This window comes from Rattus norvegicus, chromosome 1 (assembly GCF_021556685.1).
Source record: "Rattus norvegicus strain SHRSP/BbbUtx chromosome 1, alternate assembly SHRSP_T2T, whole genome shotgun sequence".
Taxonomy (NCBI): domain Eukaryota; kingdom Metazoa; phylum Chordata; class Mammalia; order Rodentia; family Muridae; genus Rattus; species Rattus norvegicus.
This window is the reverse complement of record NC_141534.1, coordinates 167,301,675-167,315,550: the sequence shown is the minus strand read 5'-3', so window position 1 is coordinate 167,315,550 and position 13,876 is coordinate 167,301,675. Positions and strand designations below refer to the sequence as shown.

Here is a 13,876-nt window from a genome sequence, read left to right as displayed (position 1 = left end):
CAAGCCAGTCTAGGCTACCTAGTAAGACCCTATCTCCAAAAAAAAAAAAAAAAAAAAAAAAAAAAAAAAAGCCACAATTCAGAGAGCGGATTTGCATCTTTTACTTATCACACTGAGAGATTATGCATCCCTGGAAAGCATGAAGCATAATCTTCAGTCTCCACAGATTGGTTAGCACAGTGTCATAGGTATGGCACTGATGTCAACATGTCTGAGGCTCTAATAAGGAAATGACATGGCGTTTGCTTGCATTTTTACGGTTTGTTGCTTGGCATGGAAAAGTCCCTACTGTCCTGCTGGAGGTAAAGATGAAAAATGCTAAGGGGAGAAACTAAGTTTCTGCTGCCTGAGGTAAGCGCTTGCTTGTAGTCCAGCTTTGTTGGGGGGCAAATGCGGGAAGATCTTTACAGCCTAGGACTTGGGGGAAACACAGCAAGACCTGGTCTCAAAAGAAAAGACAAAGCTCCCTCAGAACTCTATTCCTGTGAGTTCAAGCACACTATTAAAACATTCTTCAGTTCCAGTAAGATGGCTCAGTGGGAAAGGCACTTGCTGAGCAGGCCTGAGACCAGAGTTCAATCCCTGGAACCTATATGAAGGCAGAAGAGGACTGACTCAATGGTTCTCAGCAGCTGTCTTCTGATCTTCACATACATGCTGTGGTATGTACATGTATACACACACACACACACACAGAGACACACAGACACACACACACACAGACACACACACACAGACATAGACACACATACATACACACACAGATACACACACATACACACTGACACACACACAGACACATAGACACACACACACACACACACACACACACACACACACACACACACACACACAGACTCCCACACTCACTCCCTATCTCTTTCTCCTAAAAATCTGAAAAAAGTTCTTCAGTTCTTTGAAAAGCCAACTGAGAAAAACCTAACAGGTAAGTGCAACAAAATTAAGTAATATACCTCAGAAGAAAGAAAATAACAGTACTGAAAGGTTTAATTTTCATGAGAGAAACAGAAGAAATGGTTTAAGCAGCTATAGATAATTAAAATAATGAATGACCCAACACAAAAAAGAAAAAAATTAGTTTTTCAGACATTGCTGAAAAAGTCAATAAATATTTTATGTAGAGAAATTGCCAACCCATAAACTCAGAAAATCAAACCTAGATTTTATGGAGAATACTGGCCACAAACCAAGAAATATAAAATCATTCAAATATATTCATCAAAACTTTCCTACAAAGGCAACACCAGGAAGGCAGTGTGATGAATACGTGGCTGTGACCGTGGAACTGCGCCCCCTACAATCCTGGCTGCCCAAATACAAATGTCAGGGTGTTTCCTTACCATTAACCACTTGCTAAAGACTGACGATGCGTTGTAGAAGCACAGGAGGCCGGGAGTAAAAGTATCCCTGCCCTTAACTTGAACTTATTGATTGGCCAGGGGCTTTGCTTTTACTAAGGAGACTTAGGAACCACCAACTCATAAGCCTGCTGTGACACTGAATCATAGACAAAGGCTCAAAGACAAACCCTGAATTTTCCTCAGCATCTTGCAATCAAACTTAGGGCTGGCCTAACTCACCTGTCGATATTTATTGATACCAGCTCCGTGCTAACTGCCTGGGGCAGAGATGACTAAAATACTCTGTCCAGAAGGTAATGGACCCTAGAGTGGGAATTTAAATAATCTAAAACCCAAGTGTGACTGCTCAGGTAAGAATGTGTCCTAGGTGGTGTGGGAACACTAGGAAGACAGGTGAGCTCCGGGAAGACGTGAGGAATGGCTGGAGCAGAACAAAAATGACTCAGCTCAAGATACTAGCCATAAGGAAGCCAGATGAAGCCAAGGTAAAATAAAACATGTCAGACTAAGGAAAACCATCTAACTTCGGTCGCATTAGAAAGATGAAGCAGTCAACTGGCTAGCCCTGGGCTTGACTGCTAAGCCCCCTGCTTCCTTGTTCCTCACACATTCCTCATTCATCTGCATCTCACTAAGCCCCGCCCCAGGTCATGTTCACTCTGTTATCAAACTATTTTACTTTTTAAACTGGAGATTCCTCCCTTAAAATGTCTTTATGTTCCCAAAGTTTTCTCCAATGCAAACAATTTTCATCTGTGAGGATAAGGGAATTAACACACTCTACCGTCTAAATATATCCGCCTCTTCTGAAGCCCACACCATCCACATACACCATAAATACACCATATGCGTGTCCCATGCATAACCGCACAATGTTAAGGATGCTCATCTGCCTTCTAGCAATGACTCAGGGCCTCTTTGGTACTAAGTTGCCTACAGTTTTCTACTTATATCTGTGGTATCTAATGTCCAATTTTCAGAATTATGCTAGGCAACATAGCATTTAAAAATGATTAAGCAATGCTTCAAAAACTACATTTCTTACAAAAATTGGTATCTCTGCTGTTTCTTGAAAAATCAGAAGATCCAGCAAAGTGGAGTCCAGTTCTCATGAGGCAAAAAGGAGCTGGAATAGACCAGCGACTTGGTGAGGACATGCAAACAGTTGTACAGCAATCCCAGTGTGAGGCACGGTGATAACATCTCTCTGTTGCTACATCTGGGGCTATTTTTCCTACAGTAAAACCTTAATTTTATAACAATAGTTTTATGACTTTTCACATAGTATACATACATGTAATCACCACAATCATGAAAGGGAACAGTTCCATCATTCCCCAAATGCAGTTACTCCCTCCTCACTGTGAGCCGGTACCATCCACTCACGATGGTTTTCTAGACTCTTCCTAGACAAAGGCCATGGTCTAGTGTGTAAGCTTTGGAGATTCTCTGGAGACTTACTGTGGTGCTGCAAGTGTTTATGCTTTTTACTGACTAGAACATCATGGCGGATGTCTGAGTGCACTGGTTACTGTGTAAGCACTGAAGCAGCTTTGCATTCCTGGGGTAAGCTCTTGAGGATAAGACTGCTCTTCCTGTACAGTGCTGGCCCCAGTTTACTGGCATTTTCTTAGGGTATTTTTTTGAGGTCTAGGTTTATGAGAAATACTGTTTTTCTATTTTCTGTCTCTACTTTTGGTATCAAAGTGTTACATGCCTCAGAATAGTGCTTTCTCCTCTGATTTTTCTGGAACAGACAATAAGATTGATGGTAATTTTTCCTTCCCTTAAGAATCTGAAGAATTTGCTAATAAGGTCATCTAGGCCTAGAGACTCCTTTTTTGGCAGGTCTGAAACTACAAATTCAACTTTTACAGATAGCCCCAGGTCTACTCAGACCACACCTTCTTCAGGGAGTTCTTGTAGTTCACAGCCTGGGAAGAATTGGGCCATTGCATTTAAGTTGTCTGATTTCCCCATGTAGGCTTGCTTGAGGCATTCTTTTAATGTCTGTGAGTTCTGTAATCTGCTGTCTTTCTTATGGCAGAGACAAGAGGAAAGTGAGGTGTTTCCTTTTAAAATGAGTATATACTCATTGTATTCAGCAATGGTTTTCATAATGTTTTAAAAAAATTGTGGGCCGTGTGTGTTTGTGAGAGTGAGTGCAGGCATGGGTATGCCATGGTGTTTTGTCGAAGTCAGAAGGCGATCTTGGGTGCCTAAGACAGAGTTTCTTGCTCACCAGGGCATAGACAGACTAGCTGGCACATGAGCTTTTAAAGATTCTCCTGTCTCTGCCTCCCACCTTGTAGGAACCCTGTGATTATAGACATGTCCCACCAAGTCCAGCTTTACCTGGGTTCTCTAGATCTGAACTCAGTCCTCACACTTGCATGGTATGCACCAAACCACCGTGCCATCCCCACACCCCTTATGATAGCATTTGAATTCCAGTATAATCTGTATTTTAAGACAGTGTACCCCAATGTTGCCTGTTCCCTCCTCTACCCACTAAACCCTTTCATCTTCTAAACAGCCCTGATTCTACTTTTATATCACATACAAAAGTATATAAGCAAAGAAAATGTAATATTTCTATGTCTATGAAGGGAGAAAAAGACACAGGAAATTTAAATAAATGGGAACAGGTATGTTTCATTATGGAAGAGATTATATTTCTAGTGAATAACATATGGGCAAAATGTTACTGTCAAACATTATATCCATCCCATCATGACACAGGAATACTGAAATTAAAAGAGATTTAAAAACTGAAACAAAGTGAAGGCAGCTCTTCCACATGACGTCAGTCAGACAGATGAGCCAGAAAGAATCAATGCCTAATATGGAGAGAAAGTTTCTTATTTAATTTTTGTTGCTGTTTGGTTTCTCAAGACAGGGTTTCTCTATATAGCCATCTGGAACTCACTCTGTAGACCAGGATCACCACAAACTGATAGATATCCACCTGCCTCAGCCTCCTGAGTGCTGGGATGGTAAGTTTTTTTTAAAGGACTGCCACCGAATGTAGCCGGATCTGTGTGTATACACACTATTTGCACATGTAGGTCTAATGGAAGGCACACTGTGCAGGATGTTAGTGGTAAGATGCATATGCTCATGCTACAATGTAGCCCCATCAATTTCTCCTCCGAATCTTTTTTTTCCCCATCTTTATTAACTTGAGTATTTCTTATTTACATTTCGATTGTTATTCCCCTTCCTGGTTTCTGGGCCCTGGTTTCCCTCCCCTTCCTCCCCCTATTACCCTCCCCTTCTATATAGATGCTCCCCTCCCCATCCTCCCCCCATTACCGCCCTTCCCACAACAATCCCGTTCACTGGGGGTTCAGTCTTGGCAGGACCAAGGGCTTCCCCTTCTACTGGTGCTCTTACTAGGCTATTCATTGCTCCCTATGCGGTTGGATCCTAGGGTCAGTCCATGTATATAGTCTTTAGGTAGTGGCTTAGTCCCAGGAAGCTCTGGTTGGTGGGCATTGTTGTTCATATGGGATCTCAAGTCCCTTCAAGCCCTTCCAGTTCTTTCTCTGATTCCTTCCACGGTCTCCTCCGAATCTTATTGGCTCTTATACTGTTGTTACAAGAGGCTTGGCCAACTTATTTTGTAGAGGGCTGGGATAAATATTTTAGGCATTACTACATATTCTTTTTTTACATTTAAAAATATAAGAAGTCTTTCTAGCTCAAACTCTAGATGGGAACTACCAGGCATCACACTAGCCCTTTTCTGCCATAACTAATTTCTCAGTCCTATTACTCTCACTCTACTTAACACCTCTCCAGTGTGTGTGCTTTGCTGTACTGTTCCGTACAGTAGTTTCATCTCATTTAATGCTGGCAACGATGCTTTACATCCCTTCCCAGCTCTCCGCCCTGACATTCCCCTACACTGTGGCATCAAGCCTTGGCAGGACCAAGGGCTCTCCTCTCATTGATGCCCAACAAGACCATCTTCTGGTACATATGCAGCTGGAGCCATGGGTCTGTCCATGTGTACTCTTCGGATGGTGGTTTAGTCCCTGGGAGCTCTGGTTGGTTGGTATTGTTGTTCTTCCTATGGGGTTGCAAGACCCTTCTGCTCCTTCAATCCTTTCTCTAACTCCTCCAATGGACACCATTCCTAGTCCAGTGGTTGGTTGCATGCATCCGCCTCTGTATCTGTCATGCTCTGTCAAAGCCTCTCAGGAGACAGCTGTATCAGGCTCCTGTCGGCATGCACTTCTTGGTATCAGCAATAATGTCTGGGTTCGGTGGCTGTATATTGGCTGTATCCCCAGGTGGGGCAGTCTCTGGATGGCCTTTCCTTCAGTCTCTGCTCTAAACTTTGTCTCTATATTTCCTCCTGTGAATATTTTTGTTCCCTCTTCTAAGAAGGACTGAAGCATCCTCACTTTGGTCATCCTTCTTGAGCTTCATGTGGTCTGTGGATTGTATCTTGGGTAATCTGAGCTTTTGGGCTAATATCTATTTATCAGTAAGGGCATAACATGTATATTTTTCTGTGACTGGGTTACCTCACTCAGGATACTTTCTAGTTCCATCCATTTGCCTATGAATTTCATGAAGTCATTGTTTTTAATAGCTGAGTAGTACTCCATTGTGTAAATGTACCACATTTTCTGTATCCATTCCTCTGTTGAGGGACATATGGGTTCTTTCCAGCTTCTGGCTATTATAAATGAGGCTGCTATGAACATAGTGGAGCATATGTCCTTGTTATATGTTGGAGCATCTTTTGGGTATATGCCCAGGAGTGGTATAGCTGGGTCCTCAGGTAGCACTATATCCAATTTTCTAAGGAACCTCCAGACTGATTTCCAGAGTGGTTGTATCAGCTTGCTATTCCACTAAAAATGGAGGAGTGTTCCTTTTTCTCCACATCCTCACCAGCATCTGCTGTCACCTGAGTTTTGACCATCCTGACTGGTGTGAGGTGGAATCTAAAATACTTTTTCTTTTAAATCGTATGTGTATGGCTATGTGCATGTAAATGCAGGTGCATGAGAAAGTCACTGGAGTCCGAGCTCCTTGGAACTAGTTACAGGCAGTTGTGAGCTGCCCAACACGGGTGCTGGGAGCTGAACATAGTCCTTTGGAAAAACCACTAAGCCATCATATCCAGCCCTGTAGAAAGAAGATTTAAGTTGTTGCTTCACCTTTACTGGAACTGATCCAAATCTTTTTGTCTTAATCTTCTATTAAAAACAACTCAACAATCCAATGCCCTTTAAATTTAAAAATACACATCTTATTACATAAATTACATTTAAATATGATCAAGAATAGTTCAGCCACTTTGGAAAACTCTGGTAGTTCCTCAAAAAGTTAAACAGAGTGCCGTATCACCCACCAACTCTACTCCTACGTATGTGCCCAAGGGAACTGAAAGCACATGTTCACAGAGAACTTAAACAGAGACGTGCACAAAGCCAATGCGTCCAAATACTGCTTAACTTAAACAGACAAACAGAACGAGGTCTACATGTACAACCGAATGCTTCACCCACAAGAAGGAATGTATACTAAACCTTGAAAACTTGATGCAGAGTAAGAGAAGCCAGTTTCAAAGGAGTACATAATATTCCACATATGTGAAACATCGGCAGTAAGCAATGTATAAGGACAGAAAGTAGACTGGTGTGCCAGGGGTTGGGGATGGGGATCATGGAAGAATGGGAAGACAATGCGTGCCATACTGGTTTTTGGAATGAAAGAAATGTCCTGGAGTTAGTAGTAAAGTCCATATAATTTCATGAGTATACTGTACACCTTAACAGGGTGTCCTGATCATAAACAGCAACACCACAAAGGCCACAGAGAACCCTCTATGCCAGTTGCTGTGGTCATTGCTTATCTCTCCTTACATATCAATCATATGCATATATGCAGTACTATCTTAATTTCTTTTATCATCAGACCACAGATATAATTCTGCTGATCACAATATCTCCATTTCTCTAGTACTGAAAGGCATTACCATAACTAACCCCGGGAATGCAGAGCTTCTCTTCTGTTTTGTGGCATTTCCCTAAGACTGAGGTAAATGAAGTTCATCACCTTTGGCAGAGTTTATCATTATCCAGGCCTGATGGGTAAAATCCTATGCCATCAGAAGCACTGGGTGAACAATCACTTCACCACCGAGCCATCAGTAGAAGGGATCACTACTTTCTAAACAAGCACACCATAAATATAGTGAGAAATCCCTGAGCTCCTCCACTTAGTTTCTGGTATTCTGAGTTGCACAGACGTGAGACGTGCACTTCTATGGTGCACTTTATTTGTCTGGCAATGTTAAGTGCTTTTCTCCTACTTTGTCTTGGTTTTTTTCCCTCTTCATTTCATTTTCTGTATTAACTTTAGGACAAATGTGGCAGGGTGCAAAACCAATTGAATTTTCCAAACTTTTATTTCATGCTGAATTTATTCCCATGTCATAAGTATTAATTTCTTCGTCTTCTTCTGGGATATCTTTTTTCTTCTTCTTTTCTGTGCCCCCTCCTCTTTTGATTTTGGAACATTTTTTTCCTTCCTTTTCTGCTATCTCACTATAGCGGGGGAGCTCATGTACAGGTTAACTCAGCCATGAGCTCTGTACGTTCAATAGCACATCTTAGGAGCATTGTTCACTAGAATGTTCATGGATGAGAATCCACGTCTAAACCCTAAGGTCGGCATCACTGTCTCCATTCATGCAGCAAAAATTCAGCACTCTTTTTGGGCCATCGACTCTGTGTTTGGCCTGGGTTCACCTAGAGACTCCACCATTATACTGTTGAACAGTGTATGTGGCTGGGATTTTGTTGTTGTTTTGTTTTGTTTTGTTTGAGATAGGGTTTCTCTGCGTAGCCTTGGCTGCCCTGGAACTCACTCTGTAGACCAGGCTCAGAGATCTACTTGCCTCTGCAGAGGGGGTGGGATTAAAGGTATGTGTTACTGCCTGACTTTTCAAAAACAAAAATAAAACAAAAAACAAACAAACAAAAAATCCAAAACAACAGATGGATTCTTTAAAGTGACATTTTTCAGATACCTGGTACCATTTTGGACATGAATACTTTTGGTAGCCTGGGCAGTTTCAGTGTTCTTAAAGTGAACATGACGATTTGAATCTCTTGATTTGCATGATTTTGCAAGGTTTTCTGGGTCAAGAGGGTAGGAACCATTTTTACAGGTCACTGCTGCTACAGGCCGCTTTCAGGAAGAAGTGTGAGGGCTCCTAGAATTCATTCACCACTTGAATTTGTAAAATGTGAAAATTAAGTGTTTACTCTGAAGCTCCAAAGCTTCCCCTCAGAAAGGAATCCTTTTACAGGCCTCCCGTTATTGTTGGGGGATGGCTTTGTGCTCTGTGTATTCAAATGCTAATTGTGTGCCCACAGGTCTGGCAGCAGTCCAGACATTAGCATTGTCATAATTGGAGCAATACCTGTCTCAATCACATGTAAAAATCTTTTCTATCACCACTGATCGGTTAAAGAAGAACTGATTCAGCCTACAGCTGGGCAGAAGAGGATAGAGAAGGACTTCTTTTTTTTTTTTTCTTTTTTTCCGGAGCTGGGGACCGAACCCAGGGCCTACCACTGAGCTAAATCCCCAACCCCAGGGAAGGACTTCTGATCCCAGTCAGGGAGCCCCAAGCACAGAGAGAGACAGGAAGAGGAAGAGATGGACCAGCCGGATTCACCGTGAGGGACGATCCACGAGCAAGCAGGGTGAGACTCAGATGCAAGCAATGAGGTGTATGGCAGGGAAGTAATCCAGCAAGCACAGCCAGATCAGAATAGCTCAGAACCTGCCCAGCTTAGTGCTGCAGCTTATTAATAAAAATAAGGTTTCTGTTTATTTGGGAACAAAGTGGGCATAGAAAAGCCCCCAGAATTACATTAACCCAGCATCCTCTGTGTACCTACAGCATATTATGTATCATGCTGTGGTCTAGAAAACTACACGAGAGAACCATTCCTTATCTCTGTATTACTGACACACTAGAGTGCATCAAAATACAAGTTGGATCAATAAGTAACAATATCAAAAACAGCACCTACACAAAATGCTTCTTGGCACTATAATAGGAACCAAGGGAAAGGAGAATATAGTCTCATCTTTTAGGGAGTAGACTCTCAATGGGGATCCCACCAATAAACAAGTCTGGATACTGCACTAGAACAATGATGCATCACGCAGAGAACAGAGCAGCAGATGGTGTGAAAGTAACCTGGATGCTAGATTCAGAGAAAGGGGACAAAGGTAAGTACAGTCTTTGGGTAAAAAATGAGTAAGTCACAAGGGCTTTGCATGAGACATGGAAATCATGGACCTATCCTCTCTAGAAGACTCAACTTCTGCCGCCAGACTGTACTCTTTGTAGTTGTCACTGGTTGGCCAGACATGAAATATTCCCCATAAGCACCTGTATTTGAATACTTGATCACCAGCAGGTGGGGCTGCTGTGGAAAGTTGTGGAACCTTTAGGAGGAGGGGTCTAGTGAAAGACTTGAGGCTCTTGGAGAGGGGCTGAGGTTTATAGGCTCCTGTCCTCTTTGCTTTCTGATCTTCCCAGATGTGAGCAAGTGGCCTCGAGCTCCTGCTGCATGTGACTGTAACCTCAAATCAAGAGTCAAAACAAATGCTCACATTGCTTCCTATCAGGTGTTTGGTCAGAGTAATAAGAAAAGTGGTCACAGCAGTAAAGAATTAGAACATTTTTACCTGAAGTTCTCCAAGTTTCTTAGACGCTGGTGAAACAATGGTAAAAAACCCATTGATTTGATGGGTTGGAGAGAGCTGGGCGAGTCCACTGATCTGAACTCTGCCGACTGGAAGATGATCAAACTTGGTGATTACTTCCAACACCAGCACGGCCATATCTAATCAGAAACAATTACAACATATTCAGATAGCTTCCACTATTTTGATTTTTAGAAGTAAGCTAAAGGGTATAAAATGAGAAACTAAATTTGAACCAGGTGCTTACTGTACCATAAGAGGGAGGAAGGACCCCAACACCAAAAGAACAAGAGGTTTAGAAACGCATTCGTTTCTAAAGTACTTCATATTAAAGGGTATTATATAGAATACTTAGCATGCTAAGTATGTGATAAGAAAATCAACTTTCAAAGGTTAGGGAGGATGTATTTGTGCGTAAACTGCATGTCTTGCGAGCTCAAGGATCTGAGTTCATTCCCAGAATCCTTGTTAAAAAAGTCATACAAGGTGGCATGTACTTGGCAATCCCAGCTCCGAGGAAGTGGAGACAGGTAGATGCCTGGACTTTTTAGGCCAGTCAACCTAGCAAGTGCCACCACAGTGAGACCTGGGAGGAGACACACACACACACACACACACAGACACAAACACACACAGACACAAACACACACAGACACAAACACACACACAGACACAAACACACACACACACACACACACACACACACACACACACACACACGATACTTTTAAGAGTTACTAGTAAACATATTCAGCCAAGTGTGGTGGTCTAAGCCTTTAATCTCAGCATTGTAGAGGCAGAGACAGAGTAATTGATCTTTGTGAGCTGGAAGCCAGTCTGGTCATTACAGTAAATTCCAGACCAGCCAAAGCCAAGTAGTAAGACCCTGTCTCATTTTTTTAAAAAAAAGTACTAGTAAATCTTATTTGTCAAGAACTCAAACATTAGTTCTAAAATGTTGAAATACAAATACATCCTATCTTTTCTCATTCTTTGAGTGGGAAAGGGCTGCTCTGGCATGACTTTGAGGGTTGGTCTTGACCTCCCAGTTGCTAATTGCTTGTTCCTAAGTTATATTTGCAGTATTAAGGTACTGAAAACATTTGAAACCAAGACAAACAGAAATAGATCCTTTAACTACATTCTACAACTTATTCCTTACCCCTTCATGATCTTAACATGATCTATAGAAAGACAATAAAGTGTACAAAATGGATCTAAAATCATGTCAAGACAGTACAAATTCTGAATATTTTCTCACCCTTGCCAAGAAATGGTTCATGATTACCATTTGTCTAATACCTAGATGAAAGTATGTAGGCCTTGTAATGAGAAATTCCATGTGGGCTTTTCTTGGCTCTAATATTCATGAGCTGTTTTGGTGGAAGTCACAACCATCTATAAAATAGGCATCTTAACATCTGTGTGGGGGAACTGAGGATACTGCATATAGATTACACAGGACAGTGTCTTCCCACATAGCAGTTACTGAATGACTTTATATGACTTTAAACAAATTACTTAACATGCCACAGCCCTTTTCTGGTAGTCATCTTAAAAATTATATAAATGATGCAAAAGTACTCTGGAGGCTGCAATGACATATACACAGGTGGTCTGAGAGAAATGCACTAACAGCTACTGCTTACCTACTAATAACTACACTCTTTCGTGCTTCATTATTCTTACAATTTTTAAATTACACCTCTATTTACTTATTTTTGTGTTGTGTGTTTAAGTGTATCACAGCACACATGGAGAAGCCACAGGACAATTTGCAGAAGCTAGCCCCACCGTGTGGGGCCTGGGAATCAAAACTCAGGTCATCAGACTTGGTGGTAGGCGCCTTTACCCACTGGGCTACTTCACTGTTCCCACCCCCTTTTTCCCAGAGCAGAGGATGGAATCCAGGACCTCAGGCCAAGTAGTCTACCATTGAGCTAATCGCCAATCCCTGGCCCTTTCTTTACAATTATTTGGTCTAGGTGTTTCTAACTCTAGGTTGGGAATCAGAGAGGTTACATAACATTCCTAGGTTCAGTCAGTTTTAAAGTCATCAAAATGGGCTAAAATTCATTTCTCTCCAATTCTAAAGTTGACTATACCATGTTATTTTACTACATATTGCTTAAAGGAGAAAAGCTTCATCCTCCTAAGTTTATGGCTGTTTTCCTAGGCCGATAGACTTGAAGGTATTTCATAGACCATGAAGGATCCTACTGCTCCCTGTGTTTTTGTTTTATCTGAACTCACTAGTTTGACCATTTCCTTCCACTCTGTCCTCTCTGTTTCATGTAATTCTATAAACTACTCCTTAGTCTACCTTTTGCATCTTGAGTGTGATATACAAGAAAAGGGTATAGAAAAGAACAATTGGATTCTGCCCACACACAGAATCAGAAATAGGCATACTTTTCCTAAGGTTTCAGATATACTATACATTCTTATGAAAGAATTACAGACCTCTTGGCTCTCCATTTTATTTTATTTTCTCTATGTCATTTACTTATTTGTTGGGAGGGTACACTGCCACAGTGTACAAGTGGCCCTCAGAGGACTTCCTGTAGGAGTCACTTTTCTTTCTCTACCACGTGGGACCTTTGGCTCCCACTCTGGTGGCAAATGCCTTTACCCTCTAAGACACTTCACGGGCCCATTTTGGCTCTCTGTTTTCTAGAAAACATGTCATGGTTCTGTTGACAGCCAGCTCATCTCTTATAAGATTCACAATATCTGGATCCTGTTCAAAAATGCCGTCTTTCCTAACTAGAAAATGAAATTTGGGTATGGGCATATTATTTTGTGTTAGATTCCTTCAAATTACTGATGGGGAAATTAAAGCCCAGAAGATGAAATGGCTTCTCCAATGTAAAGTAGCAAGGGTAAAATAGGATTCTTGTTTCCTAATAACTTACAAGATCCCCCTGTATTGACAACCCAGAATAGTCAAAATTCTGAACGTATAGGGTAATCACACATTCACCCACCCTCTGTCTGGTATCATTTATTAATGTTTTGTGACAGTTCTTCTTTTCTCGACTAATCTTTACATGACTTCTTGGTAGGGACAATAACTTAAAACTTTATTACTTTGTGCCTTAAATAGTATCTATGCAGACCTTACACCTACAATGTAGCAGGCACTGGACCTATTACTTTACTTTTGTCCAATCAAGTTCCATGGTAATTCCTGATAAGGACATATTATTCTCCTTATAACAGGACATTGAGACTCTACTACTTTAAGAAACTAGACTGACATTGGTGGTGCACGTTTTAATTCCAACAACTGACAGGCAGAGGCAGGTGGATCTCTGAGAACCAGGCCAGGCCAGTCTACAGAGTGAGTTCCTGGACAGCCAAGAGCTATACAGAGAAACTCTGTCTCCAAACAACAACAACAACAACAAACAACAACAACAACAAACAACAACAAACAACAACAAACAACAACACCTCCTAGCATCACACAACAATCCAGGTCTGAATCTAGAGTTCAAATTTAACTGTTTAGACTTCAGTTGTGTTCTTTCAACTCAACCATGTTGCTTCTTCATGAAAATACCCAGAAGGTCAAAGGGCAGGTGTTTGAGCTCATATTACAGGTGAAGAAATAGGTCAGAAATGTAAAGTTACTTTCCTTAAATCCTATAGGTCCCACACCAACTTGAATCATATGATGTATAGTTACCTCATAGGATGTACAAACAAATGTATGACTGTTGATTCCTGTATTAAAAAGA

General features: G+C 41.4%; 1 protein-coding gene across 7 annotated transcripts in view; it reads right to left on the bottom strand.

Annotated features, from left to right (window-relative positions):
* The window catches only part of C2cd3 (C2 domain containing 3 centriole elongation regulator), a 98,494-nt gene that overhangs the window by 81,766 nt on the left and 2,852 nt on the right, over positions 1-13,876 (bottom strand). For all 7 annotated transcript variants that reach the window (XR_015685469.1, XR_015685471.1, XR_015685472.1 and 4 more), the window contains 1 exon segment: positions 10,116-10,273. Coding sequence is in view for 4 of the 7 variants with exons in the window: in XM_087656939.1 (XP_087513065.1) it covers positions 10,116-10,273 (158 nt within the window). In the remaining 3 variants the exon portion in view is untranslated.